The sequence below is a fragment of the Populus trichocarpa genome, chromosome 17 (assembly GCF_000002775.5).
Source record: "Populus trichocarpa isolate Nisqually-1 chromosome 17, P.trichocarpa_v4.1, whole genome shotgun sequence".
Classification (NCBI taxonomy): Eukaryota; Viridiplantae; Streptophyta; class Magnoliopsida; order Malpighiales; family Salicaceae; genus Populus; species Populus trichocarpa.
The window spans coordinates 70,052-94,280 of NC_037301.2; the positions used below are offsets into that span (position 1 = coordinate 70,052).

General features: G+C 35.6%; 3 protein-coding genes and 1 long non-coding RNA gene across 5 annotated transcripts; 1 reads left to right on the forward strand and 3 right to left on the reverse strand.

The window, feature by feature from the left end:
- Positions 1–342: 342 nt before the first annotated feature.
- Positions 343–5,248, reverse strand: LOC18106377 (serine/threonine-protein kinase rio2). The gene is made up of 9 exons (XM_006372248.3): positions 4,643–5,248; positions 4,263–4,351; positions 4,043–4,160; positions 3,855–3,928; positions 3,711–3,758; positions 3,384–3,552; positions 2,534–2,653; positions 1,561–1,665; positions 343–930 (listed from the first exon to the last, which is right to left on the reverse strand). The coding sequence occupies exons 1-9, from the start codon at positions 5,132–5,134 to the stop codon at positions 742–744; spliced, it is 1,404 nt and encodes a 467-aa protein (XP_006372310.3). The 5' UTR covers positions 5,135–5,248; the 3' UTR covers positions 343–741.
- Positions 5,249–5,973: 725 nt separating this feature from the next.
- Positions 5,974–10,585, reverse strand: LOC18106376 (guanosine nucleotide diphosphate dissociation inhibitor 2). Of its 2 annotated transcripts, XM_024589218.2 has the most exons (13): positions 10,284–10,585; positions 9,674–9,736; positions 9,487–9,570; positions 9,266–9,373; positions 8,993–9,165; positions 8,659–8,770; positions 8,469–8,549; positions 8,280–8,342; positions 8,033–8,134; positions 7,788–7,912; positions 7,096–7,306; positions 6,916–6,990; positions 5,974–6,408 (listed from the first exon to the last, which is right to left on the reverse strand). In XM_024589218.2, exons 1-13 carry the CDS (start codon positions 10,368–10,370, stop codon positions 6,358–6,360), a joined length of 1,335 nt encoding a protein of 444 aa, XP_024444986.1. In that variant the 5' UTR covers positions 10,371–10,585; the 3' UTR covers positions 5,974–6,357. The 2 variants fall into 2 exon arrangements, with proteins under 2 accessions (XP_024444986.1, XP_024444985.1); XM_024589217.2 differs by having other exon boundaries at positions 6,154–6,990; positions 10,284–10,583.
- A 3,012-nt stretch (positions 10,586–13,597) lies between these two features.
- Positions 13,598–19,034, forward strand: LOC18106375 (ankyrin repeat protein SKIP35). The gene is made up of 4 exons (XM_024588307.2): positions 13,598–13,750; positions 13,934–15,077; positions 16,889–17,321; positions 17,918–19,034. The coding sequence occupies exons 2-4, from the start codon at positions 14,440–14,442 to the stop codon at positions 18,722–18,724; spliced, it is 1,878 nt and encodes a 625-aa protein (XP_024444075.1). The 5' UTR covers positions 13,598–13,750; positions 13,934–14,439; the 3' UTR covers positions 18,725–19,034.
- Positions 19,035–20,326: 1,292 nt separating this feature from the next.
- On the reverse strand, positions 20,327–22,198 carry LOC18106374 (uncharacterized). The gene is made up of 2 exons (XR_002978578.2): positions 21,714–22,198; positions 20,327–21,363 (listed from the first exon to the last, which is right to left on the reverse strand). It is a non-coding gene; the product is annotated as an uncharacterized LOC18106374 (long non-coding RNA).
- Positions 22,199–24,229: the final 2,031 nt, after the last annotated feature.

Genomic DNA, 24,229 nt, shown 5'->3' on the forward strand with positions numbered 1-24,229 from the left:
GTTTGACAACGTCGCCCATGAATCGGCAAAACCGGCTATATTGCTCTGAAGTCTGGACATTCAGTCCTCTGTAGCCTTTCTTTTCCTTTCCTATCTATGGATTGGATTGCTGCTACTCTTTTAAGGGCCCATTAGGAAACGCTGGCACACCCGCGGTGCAGCGCCACCGGCACTATAATCGCTTGGAACTGTTCTAGCCTTGCAATGCAAACTTAATCATTGATCCATCTTAACTATCAATTGAAACTAAACTAAATCCCTTTTCGAAATAATCTTTATGAGTTGAACAAGAAGATCCGAAACCATATCTAAAAATCCACTTCAGATGAGATCCAACACCGATTTAGGCAAGGAAAATACTGGCAAACATATCTCATAAGAATTCAGTAGAAAAAGAATACTGTTTTGCCAAAGATCACATCCTTCTCTTTCTTATATCAGAAACTCCCATCACCATCTTCCTCTTTTCCTAAAAGATAAGTAGTTAATAAAAAAAATATGATGTTCTATTCCAACATACTGAAAACAGGGACGAAATCAATATTGCGCTCTCAGCTTTCCTTCTACTTTTCATTTATGCCGCATACATAATGATTACACTTGGAGCTGTTCTTCACTTTTTTCTGAGGTGTTCCACACAAAGAAGTAGGTGAAAATTATCTCTTTAGGGTAGTGTTGCTGCAAACAACTTAATCGACACCATGTCTATCTGTCTGTCGTTACAAAAAGGTTTCGCATATTTCACCAGCTGCACAGTTGTTTCTGAATTCGGGAGTTTTGGGAGGATTTGCCACCCTTGTCTTTGTAAGAGTTTCTGGATGCAAAACTCCTCCGCCCCCCACGAGCTGCTGCCACGGCACGTTTTCTTTGCTTGTTTAGACTCTTGTTCAGTTCAGCATCATTTTCAATTGCACTTTGATTGTCTTCTTCCTGGAAAATGAAACTGCTATTAGTTTTGCACATAAGAAAAGAAGGAAAGGAAAGATAAATGTCAGGTGATATCGTGTTATAAAGCAGTGCAAAGAGCATGGCACTAAAATTTTTACAATGAAGAGCAACAAACAAATTACGTTTTTTTTCTTTTTACCTAGAGGATCAAGTAGAAACAAAGAAGATATAGAACATGATACTAATGTAGTTACATACACCCGCGCATATAAACCAACCAACACAACTTTCCGATGAAAAGTACATTTGCATTAGAACACAAGGCATTTTCCTTTTGAGGGCATTTGTAAAGAGATGAGAAGAAATAGAGCTATTGTTAATTTAGAATGTGGTTAAACATCCCCCACAAGATATAATTCGACAGAAGGAAAATGTGATGCAGAAGAACCAAGTATTTAGTAAGAATACTTGGGATGTATTATAAAGATGCAATCGAGCTGGATCCACAGGCTCAACATCGTGAGCCAATAAGCTTTTGGACATGGGATGGATGCTAAGCCCCAAGTAACACTGTAATCCAAACCCCCAAAAAATGCATGCCGTATATCATGTTACATGTTGGACAGATATAAAAAATTCAACAGCTGGAGCAAACAATAATTGAAAATGTACCTTGTCGCTGTCATCTTGAATTTCAGCCCTGTTATCTTGACCTGCTTCGCAACTCTGTTGCTTAACCTCTACCCCATCCTCATCAGAGTTTGAAGTTTGCTCTTCCTGAAAAGTAATTATTCTTAATAATTTAAAACAATCCAATGCAGGGATACAGAACAAAAACATTCTGGACAAGAGTACATAACAATAGACAAAAATCATTGACATATTGAATGCAGGTGTGTTCCAGGAGATACAGTTAAATAAACTGCAAACTGCAGGTCTGCAATTTAAATCTGGGCATCCTTCCCAAAGCCATGATATTAACCTTTTTAGAATGGTTATCTTTGCATACTTGAATCCATCGATAAATATTTTGGCTTTAAATATCTTCAACATTGATCATATAGCCACTTGTTTCCTTGTCACTCTCCATATATTACCCGTTTAAGAATTGTTCTTGCATGTCATGGTAATGGTATTATTATTTCTCTGATCTCTTTTGCTAAAGTCATTTATAAAAACATAAGAAGCTGAAAAAGGGTTTTGGTTCGTTAGTATGCAAAAGGGGCAGAGCACAAAATACACAATCCACAACAGGGTCACCTTATAGATAACGAAAATCATTCTGGTTGTCAAAGAAATTTTTTTCCATTTTTTGATCAACTTCAGACATTAAATTCAACCAACTCTTGATCTTTAAAGTTCTACTTTTCCAATGATTAACCATCACTAATAAGATAAATTTCTTATCATGTCTCAAGATACCTAAGAATCAAAACACCATATCCAAATGAATCATTGCAACTCCCTAACAGGCATGGCGAAGTTCCTCTTTCTATGCCCACAGATAATGCAATGTGTTCTGATGAAGCAACATAAAGTTCAACTACACTCAGTGATATCAAGAGGTTAAGGCCTCAGTTTGTATCGAACTTCTAAGTCAGGCCACTTAAATGGGTAGTGACAATAAAAGCCAAGAAAAATATACCAGCTCCTCCAAGGGCAAAGAACTTAAACCCTTGACATTTGCTTCCGTCGACTCAACAAACTGTTTATCTTCAGATTCCTCTCTGTCAGAGTCTGTATCATCTATGTCCTCTTCAATGAACTGCAAAAAAATAGAACTTCATTCAGAGCTGTAATGCAAAATCATTTAAGAGATTTTTTATTTGATTATACATGCTATCCCAGAACAAAAAGAAAAGTGTACAAGGTGGAACATCAAAAGCTGAAACCCAGCACCATCAAGTGTGCACTCATAATTCCTAAAATCCACAACAAATACAAAGAGTTTCACTGTTATATCAAAGATCTGTAGTGTCCTATTTTCCAACAAGATGCGGATGAACTGAGACATTATGGAAAGAGCATCACTTGTAGTTGATGGGACCAACACACAGAGGAATGTTAAGGGTAAACAGACTAGATAGTAAGAGATAGAACCACAGAAAAATACAAGAAAAGTAATTTTCTTAAAACCATCTACAAGATGTACCTACAAATTTGTGCATAGAGATGGCAAATGGCAATGATTCATGTTCAAGAGCATGCAATAGAAGACTGGCTTTCAACAGAAAAGAGGCAACTACAAGATAAGATAGGCAGAGAGCTTTCCAAAGGAATTAGATGTTGACACATGCCTATCAAATATCAAAGGTTGATGATACAACACAAAACCTTGGACAGACTGTAGTCATGTTCACTTAATATGAGTTGATGATAAAGTTGGGTGAATTCCTCAAAATAGTGCACCAGCACTGAGGAAGCAGGATACAAGAAAAAATAAATAAAACCTCCCACCCCCATAGGACAATTTAATGAAAAATGCTTCACCATACTTTCTCAATGTCCTCCTGATCTTTCCTTGAGAAGCCACTGGCAGCAAGTTCCTTGTCAAGAAAACCAGAAGATTTGGATATTGAGGAAAAGGATGGCCAGCCAGTTTCATCTGTGTCTGCATCAGAGCCCTCATTATCATCTGTGCTTACTTGAAAAGAGAGGTTAAACCTGTGGAGACAACATAAATTATTAAGCATGAGAAACTGCCTAATGGTTAGGAAATTTTGAAATATTCCAGAAGGCAAGATGCAATCCAGAACTACCCAATTGGCAGTCTAAGTTTCAAATATCAGATTAGAAATTTAGCAAAATAACCACTGACTGACCTCTTCTGAAAAAACTTAAAGATGCATTCAACATCACGGTCAAAGTACCTGGGAAATGGGAATGTGTTAATGAATCAGTTATAGCATCCAATATATCAGTAAACTAAATTGACATGGTGATGAAGATGGGAGCTAAATAAGTACATCTGCGCATTCCGATGAGATACAGAAACCATCTGTGGAAAATCAATCACGGTGACCTTCTCATCATCATCAATCTACAAAGCACAACAATTCAAAAGGATAATAAAAAAAAAGAGAGAAAAAAAACATAACCAGAAGATAACAACAGCAAACAGCTCCACATTTTGAAGTTGGTATCAAATGCATACCATAATGTTAAACTCATTGAAATCACAGTGAATAAGGCCATGCTCTGCCAAACGAACAATAACGCCAAGTACCGTCTCGAAAATAGTTTCTGGATTTTGTAATTCCTTCACCTGGACACTGATCACACAAAAGCATTCAATAATCCATTACAAACAGAAAGAAAGATATCTGCATTTTTTTTACATTAGATTAGAGAAAGAAAGAGCAAGCAGCACTCACAGTGGATAACCTTGAACAAGTGACATGATCACACAATGCCTATTACAATCCACAGCATTTGGAACCGGAAACCCATGCTCTTCCAATGCCTAACTCAAAAAATAACCAAAACCCATTATTACCCAATTAAAATACTACACAAATATCTACATGATAAAGCTAAATTATTTCTAAGAATTAACAACAACCCAATACAGTAAAAAGCTAAAAGAACAAAGAAAACAAACCTTGCCTTAAAATAAATAGCCAAAACCCATTATCATCCATGAAAAAGTAAAACACAAATTCGACACGATAAAGCTAAATCCTTTCCAAAAATCAGAAAAATTCAAAGCAGCCCACTAAAATACAGCACATTCTTTGAGAAGAGAAACGTTTACCTTCATAAAGGCGAATTCTTTAAGAGCAGCGAGTCTAGACAAGTAAAGCCAATTAAAACTAGAGCGATGCCTCAAATAATCCCTCTTAGACTTAACAGCTCTAAAAGAAACCCTCCCAAGCCGATGCAACTTCATGGCCAAAACGGTACCGTCTTCAGCAGCAACCTCATAGATATCGGATTCTTTACCAGTCCCCAATTTACGACCGACACTGGAAATGACACCGCGATTAACAAGGGTCTTGATGGCGAGGAAATCGTAGCCGAGGTAAGTGAGACGGAAACCGTCGTATTTGGAGGAGTCGTGGTGGACGAGCTTGTGCTTGAGGAGGTTCTTAAGGACTTTGTAGGTGCCTCCGTGTTTTAGAGAGGCTATTCGGTCTATGAGTTCGGCGGGGACTATTTCGTGGTTTCGCATGCCCATCTCTACGGCTGTTAACACCCTGAAGTCGTCCTTTGAGAGATAACGTAACACTTCGACGTCTAGCTTCATCTTTGTGAATAGAATCAATCAGACGATGCCGCCGCCGTTGTCGTCGTCTTCCACAGCAGTAGCAGCCCGTAGGTCTCAGCAAGCCAGATAAACTAGCAAGGTAAAGAGAGAGACACCGTTGCTTGCTTATTATAGACTACTAAGTGGTGGGCTGGGCCGGGCTTTACATCCTAATAATAAAATTAACTTTGATTTTAGTTTATCAAGTTAAATAATAATAGTAATAGTAATGAAAAAAAGAAAATGCTAGCATAAAAATAAATCTAAACATTTTTTTTAAACCCTGTATGGTCTTTGAGCAATGGCAAACAAAAAGCAGCCGGGCCAAGGGTATCTTAACTGGGATTTGAAATCAAAATCATTGTAATGTGACAAATTTTCCAAGCTTCAACTATGAGTCTTGTATTACTTATACTGGGAATAGGTCCATCATGGACTCATGAATGTTCCTATTTTTAAAAGGAAAATTGTATTAAGCATCTTGTAATTTGATCTAAATCGTGATTACTAGCTCTAATTTGAAAAATTATGTTTCACATTTTACATCAATAAAAATTTAAAACATGATCAAACTACACTCCTGTACACCATACCAAACACCATAAAATCAAAGCTTAGAAATTGTAGCATCTTGCAGTTCTTGACTGTTCAATTTTAGGAAATATTTTAAAAAGTTTGATTTTTTAATCCATAACAGTATTTGCAATTTGGACCAAACTTGGTTTTAATTTTCCCATTTTAAAATCATAAAAATCTATCATCCACAACCAGCCTGTCCTTGTTTTTAAGAATCCACCATCGATTCAGCAGAGTACCAAAAAACCTTCACGTTGCCTCTCTGAAGCAACACACACACCTTGAATTTGTGCGTCCATTTCATTCATGTAAAATATGGAAAGGCACTGTCTATTATAAAATATAACCAAAGACTCCACCACCCTATAACCCAACCATGCAGAAGAAATGGCAACTTCTCTCTCTTACACGACCCAGATAAAAGTTGCCCTTTGGAAATATGACAGCATTTAAAACAACATAAATATCTTTATCGGAGGTCACATGGTGTATAGTTTAAGACAAGGAATGATAAACCCAAGACCACGACAGACTAATTAGATGAGTCTGATGCCCACTCTTACGAGCCAAATCCCAAGAGAAATTTGTGATGTTCAAAGCAACTTGGAACAAAGCACGTTATCGGTGGCATGCAAATGCAGCTTTCCTCATTCCTCCGCAGCACTGGCAGCACTTAAATCCACACTGAGGTCAACAACCTGCAACATCAAAGGTGGAATTAATTACAACGTGGATTCCAGCGAGAATAAAATGACAAGCAACAAGAAAAACACTATAAACGATTAACTTTAAATGATATGCACAAGAACTGATCACCTTTGATGCTTAGTTAGGATCTGGTTCAAATATTGCCCCAGTTCAATCTTAAAATTTGAATAGAATTTAAATACAAACCCCCAGTTTTGTGCCTCCTCCAAAGGTCAAGGACAAACTTTAATTAGATGTTCCCCTTGACATAATCCAGCCAAACAATCAATGGCATGCACATTGGCAAAAACATATACCAGCAAGAGAGAGAATTCAACAGTGAATAGTTTTCTTAGAAGTCAATCATGCAGCTCTTTTTACGAGTTCAATTGATTAACATCACAATTGTGTGCATAACAGAATCGCAGCTATTAAAATCACAAGCCCAAGATGGTAGAGATTCTACAAAGAGTAGTTTTATACCACAAATACTCCAACACCAGAGAGTGCAATCTTACCTTTCCAGTTATCATGGTATACATGTTCAGAACATCTGTAACAGTTGACTCAAAGTGTGTTGTGGCATCATAGCTCTGCCAAACATTAAGAAACTCGAATTAGGGTGCATCCATAAAGGAAAGGTGAAGCAACACAATCATAACTAGCAGCAGCATTCAGAAAAAAAAAATTGCACTCACTGTCGAAATAAAGCAATTGTCCAAAGAAGGTTCATTGACTGGTTCATATCTGTCATAAATATCGAAGAATATCTCATCAACAGGACCTAGGAGGTCAATTCCAGGTTTCAATTCAGATTCAGGATGATCAGTCTCTGCCTCGGTTGATACAAATGCAATGAATTTTCCCTTTGGAGCAACATTGTGGGTATAAGAACAGCAGAAAAGGTACCTGCTCAACACAGAAGCATCACAAAAATTTAGCACACAGAGAGGCAATATATTTGTTCCAGCTGAGTCACCGTAATGAAAGCTTCCCCCTCAGATAGACCTTTCAATTGGAGTAAGCAATTCAACTATACCCCATGGATGTCCTTACCTATAAAACAGAAACTAAGCTTTCCAAGACAGTAACAAAAATTATAATTGGGCAAACGGATTTCAGAGTTTTACCATGAAAAGGCTATATCAAAGGAAAAAATACCTAAACCAGAAAGCAATAAATACAAAAATAAGAACACCTAAACTGCAGCAGACAAGAGACTTAACTATCATTTCCTGTAAAAAACACAACTCAAATGTAGGCTGATATATGGTAACACTAAAAATAGATAATGTTGAAATGTCCAATTATAATCCTTCAATATTTTACAAAATAATATGGGACTGGAAAGGAGAATATTTGTACAACTGATCAAGTATCTAGAACTCACATGTCTGATCTGCGACCCAGCTGCTTCTGTGGCAGGATAACCTGCACTGAATGAGATTCATCGGTGCTTGGTATTGGGTGGCTCATAATGGCAATTGCCCTTGCAACCCTACCAACCTTCCTAGCCTGTTCAAATGCATTCAACTTTCTGTAAATAATGGAACATTCATTTTTTATCTTCAACACACACACATACACATATATATAGATTCTGGCTTCAATAACTATTTTTTTTGTCCTCCATACCTTGTTGGGTAAGTAGGAAGGATCACAAACAACTTTCTTGCACTTAGCAGTTTCCCCTTCTGATGTGACACCAGCAACTTTGCCTTCCTCGTTGAACTCTACCTGAAATTACAGCAATATGCCACTCCCATGTTATATTTCCAGTCTACAACAACAGTCATATGCACGCATATTTTTACCGGCATATATAGGGTGACACAATTACACAAGAAATAACAAATCAAATTTCAGAAGCATAAACAAGTACCTTGCACTCAGGTTTATTCAACATGTATGTGCCTCCATAAACAGCACTAAGCCGTGCAAATGCCTAGGTGGAACAACACACCCAGATAAATGTCATTATTTCAGTATATAACAAGTTAGCATGTTGAGGGTTGAGACAGGTGGAGAAAGAAGGGGTAGTGGGTAGGCAGGGAGAGAGTGAGTGAGTTACCTGTGGGAGCTCTCCTAAACCATACAGAGGGTAAATATATGGTGATCCTCCTTGAAAACGGGCAAGGGACTCCGCATATAGCTATCACATAATCAGGAGGAAAATTTTCAAATAACACATAAAATAAAATAAAAATTCAAATGTAACAGAGATCAAAACATTTGTACGAAAACTATACTTAGATTATCACCTTCATCCTTTTAACAGTATCCAGTGCAGGTTCATTTAGGTAGCGATCATCTCTATGTAGTGCCAATGCATGACCGATGAAGTCTATGGTATTGTCATCAAGACCATATTTTCTGACAAAAAGTTAACTGGATAATAAGAAAAAACTGTGCTCACCAAGTTTATTGTTGAATACAAATTGACTCACAGCAATCCAAATAACTTCTAAGATATTTTTCAAACCAAAATAAAGGTATTGAACATAACATGAGAATCCATAAAAGCTGCAGTGAGGTATTACAAAGTAGCACACAAAGTGGCATGGTTGCAATATAAAACCAGGAGCAAGAACATACGCAATCAGTTCTCTGGTAGTCACTCTAGTCAAGTCCATTCCCTCATGGGTTTTAGGATCACTGTCTTCGTAGTTCTGGACATATATGAAAAACTTGCGAGCACGGCGCTTTTCAAAAAGACCCATGAGAGGAGATTTGAGTGCCTCCATATCAGTTGCGGGCACCTTGTGGACCTATTATAGAAGTCCATACCAACAGCTTTGAGTTAAAAACATATCACAATAGAAACTACTGAGATCAATCAACCCCTACTGAGCTTGAACATAAGTATACCTTTCCCTTGTTGAAGACGTAGCCGCCATCCACTGCTTTGAAGTACAGATACTTGGTAACATCTGTGTGAATGAGGACACGTACAAGATTGCCATTTGCCATCATAAACTAGCCATATGGAGACACATGACAAAAGAGCAGAGATTATAAAATGACAAGTTCAGAAACAGAATAACTGGTCAGATAACAGGAAGTGTTGAGAAGCAAAGTTGGAAATACACCTTAGGAATCATGTCAACATTATAATCCCTGCTTGAGCCCAGATGTGCTGGAGGCTTATCGTTTCCCCTGAACCTCTTCCAGAGCTGTAAATAAATTCATTCACAATCAAAACCGATCACTCACAAGAGTAGTGAGTAGCAGAAAAACAGCAAGTGATTGGCAAATGCAGATCATGAATAGTAAGACCTGAATGAGGTTCAGCGACGCAGACTCTCCCCCGTAGTAGTCATTCCTGTCCATATGCAGGACCTGACTCAACAAGACATACACGAAACGTAATCATGTTAGCATCAACAAATACACTCTTACAAGTGCATAAAACTCAATATGATCCAAATACAGCCGAAAGTTGTCAAAAGGAGAATACAGAAATCATGTACAGTTATTTGCAGTAATTCCATGCAAACAGATCCATTTCCTACGATGGCAACTCGAAAGTCAAAGTAAGGATGGTCATGATTGAAGTGAAACCCAAAACCCAGCAAACGATTCAATGAAAACTCATTTCAAGACTTCGCATAAGAAGCTAAAGAACCAGAAATCAATCCATGTTTCTCCAAAAACATCTGAAAAGTTTTCATTTTTTAAATCAATCAGTAAATAGCTCCAGTAAAGCCAGAGTCTTTGCAAATCCAAACAAATATAAATGATCAGATCAATCATTAACAATCAGCTTGATCTGTGTATACAACCCTAATCTAGAAAACAGGGTAGAATTCACAAATCAAACGATATAGATCCATCACATACCCTAATGGGAATATGGGAAAGAAGAAGAAGAAGAAGAAGAACCGACCTTGAGGCCGTCAACGGAGAGAAGACCACTGAGGATGCATTCTTTGAGACCAGTGCCCAAAACAATCACATCATACTCTTCATCCATGATTCAGATCAAAATGATATTTTTCCTTTTGGGGTTTTAGGGTTAGGATAGATAGAAGGATGAGCAGAAGCAGAGGAATAGAAAATTTAAGACAAGACAGAAGGCCAAAGGCTAATTGTTTAAATAATCCAAAGCAAAGCCAAGCAAAGATGCTTTGTGTGTTAATTCGGAAAAAACCTTCCTTACACAATGCGAGCCATTATTATTTGACGATGGGACTTGTGATGGATAGGGTTAATACCCGATATCTATCCATTTATATCCGACCCGAGCATCCATGTTCATTTAGTATTTTGGGATTACAGTAACTTTTGTTTTAACATCCATTTTATAAATATGCTGTCTTAAAAAAAATATTAAATTAATTTTTTTTGGTATTTTTTTATAGTTTTAATGTGTTGATATTAAAAATAAAAAAATTAAAAAAAAAATATTTTAATATATTTTTAAATAAAAATATTTTTAAAAAGCATTTTACACCACAATACCAAACATGAAATTAATCATATATAAACCGGTTTTATTACACTCGAATTAATGAAATTTAGAGCCTATTTATATTTTTTTTCTCAACTTCTTTTATCCCAAAAAAACAAATTGAGAAATAGTATCAAACAAGATTTTTATTTATTTATTTATTTTAGATCAGCTGAAGTCAGCTTAATATTCATCAAATTTGTGCTTGTTTGAGATTGAATATGCTTTTTGCATAGAAAATTATTATATTAATATTTTTTAATTTTTTTATGATTTTGATATATTGATATTAAAAATATTAAAAAAAACATATTTTTTAAATAAAAAAAAATTATGTAAAAATACTCATATCAAGAATTATAATTTTATATATATATTATTCTCAACAAAATATTTTTTTTGTGCAGCAATAAAATAATATATTTTTTCAAAGAGAGATATTATTTTACTAATCGAGTTACGTGCATCTAACATCTTCATGCCTAATAGTTTTTTATAAAGGGGTGATGAAAGCTTATGCAAATCTTTTTATTTTTCAATTTTTACCTATCCATTAGTAGAACTATTTATTTTATTGTAGATGATTATGAAAAAAAAACAAGAAGAAGAAGAATACAAGATTGTTAACTATAGAAAATAATTCATTGGAAATATATGTTGACTGATAGATATGGAAAGCACATGGCAATGAGACTATTGATTTAGACACTAGAGGGGTCAGGTGCTCTCTCATTCCGTACAGCCTCATGCTTTCGGCTTTTTGTGGAGGCTTCCAGCAATAATTATCGGGTCGATATAGCTGATTTCTTTATTTTTATGTTTTAAAAATATTTTAAAAAAAAGTTAGTTTTTATTTATTTTAAATTAATATATTTTTTATATTTTTAGATTATTTTAATACGTTAATATTAAAAATAATTTTAAAAAATATAAAAAAATATTATTTTGATACATTTCTAAATGAAAAATACTTTAAAAAACAACCAGGGCAATTTGTTTTCAAAATAACATCACTTTTAATTTATTATTATTTTTTATATAAATAAATCGAGGGTTAGCCCGAGTTAATATATTTAATTTAAGTTTACTTATAGGAACAACCCAACATATTTCTAGCACTTCATTTAAAAGAAAAATCTCAAGAACGACAACCTTTTTCTCATTTTCTTTTAGTTTGTTTGTGGGTGAATCAATTTTCATTCGTGAAAAAGGAGAGGGTGATGGATTGCAATTGTGATACAAGATATTTTTTAATTAAAAATATCTTAGAATATTTTTTTTAATTTTATTTTTTAATTTTAGAATCAATATATTAAAACTAAAAAAAATATCTAAAAAGTATTTAGACAAAAAGACATTTTTAAAATCATTTTTTAAAATGAGTTAAACTACAAAAACAAAGAAACTAGGCTAAGAGGTGAAAAATTAGAAGAAAAAAAATGAAATTGAAAGATTATCGATGACATGGCCAAAGTCCAAGCAGCAACTAGCAAGCATTATCAAAAGGTAAAGAGAGAATAAAAGAAAAGAGAAGGAGAACCGTCGCATGGAGTTGTGGTTAATATTTCATACTGAGTGAGAGGTTGTTTTTTAAATTATTTTTTATTTTAAAATTTATTTAAATATTTTTTTATTTTTTAAAAATTATTTTTATATCAATGTATTAAAATAATAATAAAATATTAAAAAAATAAAAAACTCTTAAAGATATTTTTTAAATACAAAATGAAATGCACTCGGTGGTCTCTCTCTCAGTGTTGATTAACTCGCCGTTAGAGAGAGAGGGAGAAGAAAAAGGAATATGCAAAGGTGTAATGATTGTAGTGAGGGAGTGTCGTCAACATGGACCCCACACCTCCACCTTTTTCCTTCCTTTGTGGTGGACGGACACTCTCCTTTCATGAGCCACTCCGTCCCGTCCTCCTTAATTCTAAAATACTAAACATTTTTTATTTATATTCCTTTTACTCTAATTAATTTCTCCATCACTCACCACCCGCGCTCACTTTTTAATCGGTATTATTAAACTCTGTTTTTTTAATAAAATCTTAATTTTTTTTTATTTTAAATTATTTTGATGAGTTAATATTAAAAATAAATTTAAAAAAATAATAAAAAATATTATTTCAATACAACTCCAAGAAAAAAAAATAATTACAACTATATTATTAAATAAACTCAAACATATTAACTCAAAATCTACCTCGAATTAAGTTTTATACTGGTTAAAATTGATGAACTTGATAGATTAATTAATTCATAATTTAGTTAATCTATTTTATAATTAGATTTCACTTGAATTTTTAAAATTAATTTTATTTAATTTATCCAATTTATTAACCGGGTTATGAGCCGGAACCGATTATATAACTTTGATCTTCATCGCTGCCCTTGCACAGTGCACACACTCTCTCTCACTCAATCACACACTCTTTTATTTAAATAAATAAATAAACACATCCCTTCTTCAAAATTAAATAACTATTATTAAAATAAATTAATCAAGAAACAAAGACAAAGCTTTTTCTGTTTTCTTAGTTTCTGCCTTCTGGTCTGGTGTAAAAAAATAATAATAAAAATTCTCCCCCCACCCCAGTAATTAAAATAGTAGAGGAACCATATAGGTGGTGGCTCAATGATAAGAGTTTGAAATCAAGAGGTTTGCTCCTTATGTGGTCTCAGGTTCGAGCCCTGTGGTTGCTCATATAATGGCCACTGGAGGCTTACATGGTCGTTAACTTCAGGGCTCGTGGGATTAGTCGAGATGCGCGCAAGCTAGCCCGAACATCCACGTTAAACTAAAAAAAAAAAATAGCAGAGGCAGAGGGAGTTTCACCCTTCTCTTTCTCTCCCTCTCTCTCTCTCATACAGAAAACTTAAAAATTTCTCCATTTAGAATTCAGGTTTGGTATCTGCACAATCTCTCTTTATTTTAATTTATTTTATTTACGCGGTTTTGCTTCTCATATCCTTTATATTTCCTATGTTTTCTCAATTTTTTTGAGCTTTTAATTGTTGTTTAGCAAAAAGATATTAATTTTATTGTTGATTGTTGCTTATTGATGCAAATGGGTTTTGTGTTTTAGGGTCTGGTTGTGGATCTTTGATGATACTGATTGACGAAGGAGGAGGGGTTTCTGCTTTTTAGGGCTCTTATTTTTTCTCTAGTTATGGAAACTGTTTATACCCCCTCTGAAGTTATATGATTAGTGGGCGTGCTTCTCTTGGTCGTTTTGGTACTTAAATTATTAGATTCAATTTGTTCAAGGAGGCCCAGCAAAAATTCAAAAATTACTGAATTTCTGCTTCTTAGTTTGGTTGCATGGAGCTGTTTGGAGAAGAGAATCGAATGAAAGGAGGAGGAGAATTGAGATTTTAGTTTTCTGGAACCTGTCATTTGTTTTGATGGAACTGGGATTTTAAAGAAGGGGAACTCACTGCATTTTTTACTGGGTTCTTCAGTACTTTTCTTACTTGAAACATATATGATCGTGTTGTTAGGGAGTATTGAGTGTTTGCTTTATTGAGGTTTTTTTTTTTTTTTTTTCCTTTATTTCGGTGTGTCAAGGTGGTGGTTGTATAGTGGGGAAGTATGGAAAAGGAGATAACATTTGTTGAGGGCACTGATATGCATCTGGAGGATGAGTTTTGCCCAGAACAGTCATTTAGTGTGGAAATGGAGACTGAAGAGAATGAAATTGGAAGTCCAAAGAGTGAAATTCAATGTTTCTCATCAGAAACGGGGGAGGGAAGTAATGTTGTATTTTCAAGAGAAGCACCCCTTATAAGTAAAGAGACAAGAATTTCTGGTGTTTGTAGCTGTAGTACGAAAAAACTCAAGCCACGTGTGGTTGCGATGAAGTCTGAGATTGGCAATAAGGAGAATTTTGGACAGGAGAAGAAACTCAGCAGGCAAGATAGGATTGAGTTGGGTCGGATGTTTCAAAGCGCAGTGAGTTGCCATGACTGGGAGCCTGCTGAGAGCTTGATATTGCTGGCTGATGCACAAACCCTTAATGATGCCTTGTGCATCACGCTGGACTCTATCTGGTTTTTGAGCACACAGCAAGAACTTGATGGGATAACTGGACTGATTAAGAAGATTATAGCCAATGGCGCTTATGACTTCACTAGAGCTGCTCTCAGAACTTCTTTTCTTGCTTCATGTGTTTCTGCCTGCCAGAGCCAAACAATGCATCTTGAAGACACAGTCAATGTAATGGCCCAAAGGTATACTGAGGAAAAAATGAAAAAAAAGTCTGGCTGTTTTTCCTAGTTTATGGAACAATCGGTGTTTACTCGTCCATATGTTTGGATAGAATTTATGTTGTGTGTTTGTATGGACGTGTATGGGTATATACATGTGTTTGACATGCTATTTATATGCATGCATATGTATGTATGAAGAACACCTGTATATTTTTTAGCACACCTATATTTATATGCATCATATATTTAGTGCTGGAAGTCGTTTTTCAAAACTTGTATTCTCTATTCCATGGTTCTGCCATCCATGCATTGTGGTACACTATTTGCTTACTGCATTAGGGGGTTATTTTGTAATTGCTCTTACTGCCTTATGCTAGGTTGGATTTGCATTTCATTCTAGTGTACACTGGTGAATCTTACATTCCCATTTATAATCCTTTGGGCACTCGATATCCTTTCTGCACTTGCATATCCTGAGGTATTTCTTCTTGGTGATGAAGGATGATTTAATGTTTTGTACATTGACATGGGAAGTTATCTACCTTAATCCGCTGCTCTCGATGAATCTGTAATATATAAGGAGTTGATTTAGGTTTTGTTTTGCAGTCAATAGCTTTTATATTTTACTAAAATGTACGTTTGGTCTATTCTGCTTTATTTCTCTGTCCCATCACCCTTCCCACCTCCAACATAGTGTGGTCCTTGATATATTAGATTTGATCTGGCAACTGTTAATCTACCCTTTGATCGGTCAAATGCATTAAATAAAATGTTGAGGTTAAAACAATTTTGATTCTACATGTGAAGGGGAAATTTACTTTGTATCTTCTTATAGTTTTATTTTAATGCCCTATACGCTCTCATAGTAAAATTGCAAAATGAAAATTTCAACAACCTGCTGGTTGAACATCGAGGAAAGGAATTGTAGATCTCATCCAGCTCCTTGTTGTGGAACTGCACTCTGGTACTGTGGGATTGCCTAATTTACTTGTGAAATTCTTGATGTACAAAAATAACCAGAGATTAAATTTTTTTGGTTAAATTTCTTGACACACTTCTGGTTCAAAAATAACCAGAGATTAATATTAGAAAGTGAATACTAATTAGTAGTTTAATGCTTCTGACATTGTCTCCTTTCAAGGAGTATAAAACACTTTCAGAGGGAGCAAGTTTTCATCCAGCCATCTGAGAATGCCTTCAACTATTTTCTTATTTAGGTTTAGTGACCAAAATAAGCTCCATTATAGAAGAACTGTGAAATTGTTATGAATTATTCACTGTATTTAATATGATTGTAATGCACGCGGTATTTTTGCTATGCATGACTTGGCGTGACTTGTGAGCTGAAATAAATGAAGATGCATGTCTTGTTTTTATTACATCTTGTGCTATGGATTTACAATTAGTGAAATATGATTTGTTTGCTTTCTGCCTGTCCACATGGACGGGCACAGACATAAATGGCTGGATTCTGATGTGATTTTCATTTCCGTTTTATAAATGGCAAAGTCTCTGGAGATATCTTTCTGTAGGCCTTCATGAAGTGAGTAAGCGTGTATCTTTAGATTTCAGGGGGTAGGTGCTGCTCTGTGTGCTTACTTTCTGGTACAATATAGTATAATTGTCTTTCCTTATGAATTAGCTATAGCAAATGCATGCACACAACGAAAAATTCCATCTCCTCTTTTGTATTCATTAAAAAAAGAGAAACCAGAACTTCAGCCACAACATTTTTTTATGCTAGCATGCATGGTGAAAGCTTTTTTTTTTTTTTTTTTTTTTTTTTCGCATCCTCTTGATGTGCATTCTTTGTTTTGCTTTCTCATCTTCAGATTGAAGGAGCGACTTCAGGAGTGCAATGGGGATGAGGTCTTGAAGGCAGAAGCCAGTGCCAAGGTTCAAAAGTTTACCGAGTGGGCTCTGAAATGTATTGGCTTCCATTCCCGCTGCCAGGTAAATAGAGACCGAGTGATTCAAAGCTCAATTGCTGAGGTTCAACTCCAATTGTCTGCATTCAAGACATTTCTTGATCTTGCTGGCAATCAACTCACTGGGAAGGATTTCACTGAGGCCTTTGATGCAGCCTGTTTTCCTCTTACTCTATTTTCCAGTTCATTCAATCCTGGCTGGTCATCTGGGATATCAGCAACTGCAATCCAAGGGTTGCTTGGCATGTTGGTTGAAGGGGGTGCAGACAATGTCAACCAGTGTTTCCTTGAAGCCTCTCGTTTCGGAAGTACAGAACTTGTGCGCATTTTGTTGCAGGTAACATTAATCACACACACATATACCTTTTTCTTACTTTGCTTTTCTGTTTATGTTCCTTGAGTATTTTGGAAGGTCGAAGTTTTTGTTTTCCTTGGAAGATGAATCTTGCTATTTTATTAAGAGAGCAAGAGATACAATCAGAATCTTATTAATGATCATACCAATTCCTTAGGTGCTTTTTAGGGTGAGTTTCTTTCTTTCTTCTATTTCTATGTTACTCATAAATGAGTATGGCTTTGGTTGTGCAAACTACAAATAGTTTTCATATATGGTTGTAAAGAAGGAAATAAATGCTGCAGTGAAGCGTTTTTAGTATAAGCAAAAATTGCAGATTTCATCACCTATCATGTTCGTGTAATGTGCTCGTGATTTTTTTTGGTATGTTCTGATTCATTTGGCTTATCTTTTTTCCTCGCACCACACTGTAGAACAATTTTTTTCCCCCTTCTAAAGTGCAGCTGCAATATCTATTTCCATGCACACACGTCGTGTGAGAGAGAGAGATGCTAAGAATTTTTCATCAATCTAAGTATGCGTATCTGACATTTTTGTTTGAATTTATTGCTTGTCAAATATGGGATCGATCTTTTTAGATTGCCCATAGGAACAGCTTGGATGTTGATGTTGACTTGGCCCTAGGTTTTGCTTCTCACTATTGCAAAATTGGTACAATGGAATGTCTTGTGGAAGAGGGCAATGCTATAGCCTTCCTGGGTCCTTTGATGAGAGCATCTGAAAGGGGTTGCATGCAGGTTGTTCAGTGGTTTGTGAAAAGGGGTTGCCGTGACATGGAACTCTGCCTTGCTCTCACGGCTGCGACTTCCAGTAGTCAAGTTGATGTTGCTGGATATCTCCTCCCTCACGTTCCTCAGCATGTTCTTGCTGCCCTCAGTATAGAAATTCTCAAGGCTGCTGGGGAGCGAAGTGGTGGGTCGCTTGATGGTGTGGCATTTCTTTTGCATTCTGATTTCTTGGGTGATCCTACTGCTACTTATGCTGTTGCAGACAGCATTGCTCGCTCTGATGATGAGTCTGTTGCCCCTGAGCTCAAGGCTTTTCTTCGAGAGAACTGGTCAGAGGCAGCTTTCTTGGATGGATTAAAGCAAGGACAAGAACATTACATGAATCTCGTGATGATTTTGAATTGGGGTAGATCGCCTATATCCCTAAGGCATCTGCCAGGCCCTTTAAGAGTGGCAGTTGCTTATCTGCCATTGTACAGGGAGTGTGCAGCAACGGCTGGTCGTTTATTTTCACAGAAACAAAGGGGGCTGCTTGTTGAAGCTGTGAGAAAACTTGGGGGTGGGTCCTCAGAAGATGTGAGCCAAGGGAAAGAGCTCTTGGCTGTTTTGGAGCATTACCTTCCTCAATTTCTGGTTCATCCCCGCAGGATGCCCTAGAAGATCTTGTGTTGTGGATTTTGACCAGTGATTCCCCCACCATATCTCATAGATGCCATAGACAATAAATATTTCAACTGTGGTTAGGGTGACGGAGCTTTTAAGGTTGTCAATTTTCCGTCCATAATGTGGCCGGCAAAAGTACTAGTTCTCTCTGGAATTATTATACCATTATATCGATCATGTGCATGTTTAACTATAATGTGCAAGACAGAGAGCAACTATGTCACAAAGGGTGTTATATGCATAATGAAATGTATATTAGCTAACATAATCTTTATATAAATATATTTTCTTTGCTCTTTCTTAATTCATTTTTAATTTGGTCAGTAAGCAGGATCCCTTCTCCTTTCTTCCTCCATTTTCTTTCTCTTGTGGTTGGATTGAAAAGTTTCCAAGGAAGGAGAGAATAAATGCTGTCGTATTGTTTGTATATTGAGACCGTGGTGGCTGCTTCCTGTTCATGATGGGATGGCTTGCCTGGTGGTTGGACTTGCAAGTATGGGCATCAATCAAAGGTGGGTATGCGAATGAAACCCACCACGGAGGGTGGTAAAACAATGATGTTTCACATGGCATTTGACCAGCAGCCATTGAATCTGTGATGAATCATGGAATGGTCATGGATCTCATCTGTGAAATTATTCTCGGGGATGACGGGATGGGTGGGTATGGAATATGTCCATTATGTTAAAAGTCATCTGCAAATGCCTTGAAATTGGGTGAATCTAATACGGGAAAGATCTCAACTATTTGTCCGGCCATATATATATATATATATATATATAGAAAATGTTTTCCTTCTTTTTTGTGTGTTCGTCTCATATTTTAAGCAATTGGCCATGTAAAAAGCATCAAAAACAGTTTAAAACACGATTACACATCGGCCCTAGTGAAAAGGGTTTGCTACCATTTGAGGTTAGATCAATGCGAAGTATATTATTTAAACCAAGCTATATGATCAAACAATGCAAGTGACCAAATCATGGTTCGTAGTCTTTATCCAATTAAATATACATGCTATCGAGTCATGTCCGACATCATGTTCCTTTCAAATTCTTGGTTAATGCATTGAACTTCACACGATGCCATGTATAAAAAAAAGAAAGAGCTGCTATCAACACATTAATTTATTTAAACACTTCCTAGATATGGATTTGATTTGGAAGTTTGTTTCTATTTCAACATAACCATCATGGCTGGGAATATTCGCATTCTAAACAGCAGCAACACAACCTTGAAGAAAGATAATTATAAATTTCAACTAGAAACTAGTTGAAATTTATAATTTTGATCCCTTGTACCATAGCTCTCTAGGCAATAGAAATCAATCTCTCAAAATACCAAGAGATTGAGCCTGCATTTTATGTCTTTTTTAATCAAGTTACTCGTGGCTTGTAATTCATCACTGACATAGCTAATAGTGAAGTATAGGCAACAACAATGAGGGGAGAAGAGAATTCCAAATATTTGATCTATGGCAACAATAGCAGCATATCCCTGCTTATATATAATAACTCCATTTCTGTGCTTTATGCATAAGATCACCTGCAAATCTAGTGAACGACGAACAAGGCCACAGCAGTTTTTACGACTACGAGATAAAAGAACCTTTATCTTTTCTTTATCAACATTTTCAGAGAGTTACAAAAGTTGTGTTAAGAGACACAGGTGCATAAGTTTTCTTGAAACACCATTTACACATATGCAAAAGTTATATCCCTTGCATTAGAAGGCATGAAAGCCAAGACTATGAGCACTACCAAGATACCTATTGGTAGCAGAAGTAACATGAAAGGTGGCGGAGGCAATGGCGCTAGTACCAAAGGAAGAATCAACAAAGATGCAGTAATACACATGAGCAAAAGCAATGATGCCAAGCTGAAATGGCTTGTAGTCAACAACCTTCTGGTGCTCCCTTGTGAGAGTGATCGATTATACTCAATTTTCTTTTCCTCTGCACTTGTATTAGGAGGGGCACGATGATTATTAGCAGTGATCTTTCTTGCTCTCACATCCATAAGGCTGCTTGAATGATCTTGCAGATTGATTATGCCTCTTGGCAAAGTTGTTTCTGGTTCAGAATGTTCGAAACTCATTGAAATCCTTCTTGTTCCCAAAATTCCCAACACCCCGGATAAGATCAATTACTTTCAACTACAGAATTAATTTCACAATGCCAGAGACCTTGCAGTATATCAATGGACAATCCCTTCTTTCCAAACCAGAAGAATCACTCTCCGTGGTTAACTTGAATCCCAATTACAGAATGTAGTTAAAAGACTAGATGCAGCAACAATAAAAGCTGAGTCTACCAATGATCAACAACTCTGTGAATCAGCCAAGTTTGTCACTTGTGAATTCACCACCGTCCTGCAGGTCCTTATCCTTGAAGATAATTCACAAATCAAACATCCCAAAAACCTTTAACGCCTCTTGGATCTAAATGTGGATAGCTGGTGCTTTGATTGCTAGAGATGTGTGTACCACATTCAACCAATCTACAGAACCTATCTAACAAAAACTCATTTAAGCTCTCTTCTCTACATGTATGAACAGCTTGTCTGTCTGCCGGCTACTGGAGAACTGATCAGCTGCCTTGAAATTCGTACCAAGCAACGTCGTCCCCAATAACCCAACTGGATTCCAAGCAAAAATGATAAAAGATTCAATCAGTTTCAATAAGTTTATCATCTTTCTATTAAACAAAGAAGCCAACATACACATCAATCCAAAAAGATTACATGTTTAAGGGCTAACAGGATTTAAGGAGTACGATTTCTGTTAAACATATAAAGCATAGAGAGCATTAAAGTCAGAAGAAAAAAGAAACATGGGTTACCATAAAGATTGATTTTTGAAGTAGATTCAAGAAACTCTATCAAAGCTAGCATATGATGAGTTTTCAAGAGAGTACAAAAAGAAAACAAACCTGTGATGAAATTTAAGAAAGATGAAAGGAAAAGAGAAGGGCGGGCAAGATAGGAACCTGCGATGCCGTGGCTGCTGACGGTGAAGGTGGAAGAGGTGGTGGGAAGAGTAACGAGAGGATTTCCAAGCAAGGCAGACACAGAGAGAGAGCGAGAGAGAGAGCACAATCATACACCCTTTGCGTCTCACACTCTCCTCCTTTCTTTAACGGTGCAAGTTTTTTATTGCTAAGAAAGATGGCAGGAAGGATAGAGATCTCTTCCTCTTCAATTCAAGAGGTGGGATGGAAGAGATGGGGAAGTGTGCCTGTCTTTGGAAAAAGGATGGAACTTTGAGAGGGTTTTTTGGCTGCTTGCGCTGTATTTGTAATGCCACCAGGAGTACAGTGAATTTACCCAGACAAGTGGGGTTTTGCTGACATTGCAAGTTGCTGGTTTTGGAAAAGGAAGGCCGTGTGTTTCCCAAGGTTCACCTCCCCTCGCCTCTTCTCTATTGAAGTTATTACACTCTTCCTCCCTCGAAGACACGCCTCTTTCATACCCAAGCTCGTCATCCCTTTTATATATATATATATATATATATATATATATATTCTTCTCGTTTCCATGAGAGGAATTGGGCGAGACTTCGGTTCTTTTTAAAAATAAAACAGTTTATTTCTTATTAAAATTATGCATTGTAATCCTGAGGGTTTAACTTACTTCTCAGGTTTTAGATTTATTTTAGATTTATTTTTTAAAAATTATCAGTTTGAATCTCATAAATTTCAGGGTCATTAAAAACTTATATGATCGTTAATTTTAGAGTTTATTGGATTAGTTGAAGTGTATATTAATTAACTATATATGTATAAAATTATAATTAAAATAAAATAAAATTTAAGCTTTATTATATGTTTTTTATTTATAATTAAAAGCATCCCGATCAGCTTACTCGACTAATAACGACTTCAAGCCTCTAAGGATCAGCCCATTATATGTTGATGTCACGTCATGTTGTACTCATTTCATTGCCTGCCATTCCATCTCAAAGGGGTCTCCTTCTTGGTTCCAAGCATGACACGTGTTCATTTCACATTAATCAAAATCTCAGCCTTAGATTTGTTCAAACCACAGCCCTCTCCTAATTAAGATTTGTTTTTTGGATCATTATTGGTGCACATTATTTCAATAATAACACGATACATTGATCCCGCGTTTCGCCTGGGGGTCAGATTTTATGCGTGGACCGACTGGAGTCAATAATATGACTTTAGTTCAATTAGACGAAAGAAAAAAAAATAGTAAATAGATTCACTCGTTAAATATGGTTAAGAAAAATAAAATAAAAAATAACATAAAAAATCAATCTTGATTAACCCAAATTAATATAATAAACCTATAACCTGGAGGATATCTCGTCAAATTTACATTAATTTTTTAAATTTATAATTTGGATTATTAGACCCAAAATAGCCAATTTGAAAAAATCATAGGAATAGAACACAACGATGCTTCAAAAAACAAGGCAAAAAAGTGTTTTTTTACGTTGAGAGGCATTGCATGCATCTCGAAATGCATGTATACCTCTCACACATCCCTAGGTATTGTACACACGCACCTTACATTTTTTTTTCTATTTAGTTAAATACAAAATTGCCTCTGATCTCATGTTGTAATTACAAAAAAAAAATCATTATGCAAGGATCAAAAAGTCACCTTGACCTTTGGTTTATTTATTTATTTTTATTTAAAGGGTATTTTAATCATTTTATTGTGCATTTTATTTGTTTATAATTTTTTATATTTAATCAAATATCAAATTGAAAACATATAAAATTTTTACCGAATGATAGAAATTAAAAGAATAAAAACTGAAGTTGAAATACCAAAAACATAGAGGAGTGAACTGTAATTTTCAGAAGAGGAGAGAGAAAAAAAAAAGAAAAAAAATAAAGGCCCGCTGACAACAAACCGGACCATCATCTAAGACACGCACCGCACCATTAGAAAGAGATCACGACGCTTCTATAAACACAGCATAATGATATTTTTGAACACTACGAAGCGCTGCACGCGTCTCAAAGTGCGTGTGAGCCTCCCACACACCACCAAGTGTCGTACATGCACGATCACTTTTTTATTTAATTAGTTAAATACAAAATTACATTTAATTTGATCTGATGTTATAATTTTTTTTTAACAATCATTATGCAAAGACCAAAAAAAAAAACCCTTTGACCTTGTGTTCATTTTTTTTTAATGACATTTGAGTCATTTCACAGTGTATTTTAATTGTTTAATATTTTTTTATATCTGATCAAATATCAAATTGTTTTTTAACTGATATTATATTAACGAACAAACCATTGTGAAAGTACAAAAACACCCCTTGATGTCGGGTTTAGATTTTTTATTTCTAATGGTATTTTAGTTGTTTTACTGTATAATTAATAAATAAAAAAACATATTTATTTTTTATCAATTTAGAAACGATAAATATTCCGCGTGAAAATACTTTAATAAGTCTAGAAGTTAGGTTTAAGTGTTTAAGTCTTTTGGGCCGAGAGTCAAAGTAGTTAACATATTAGGACTA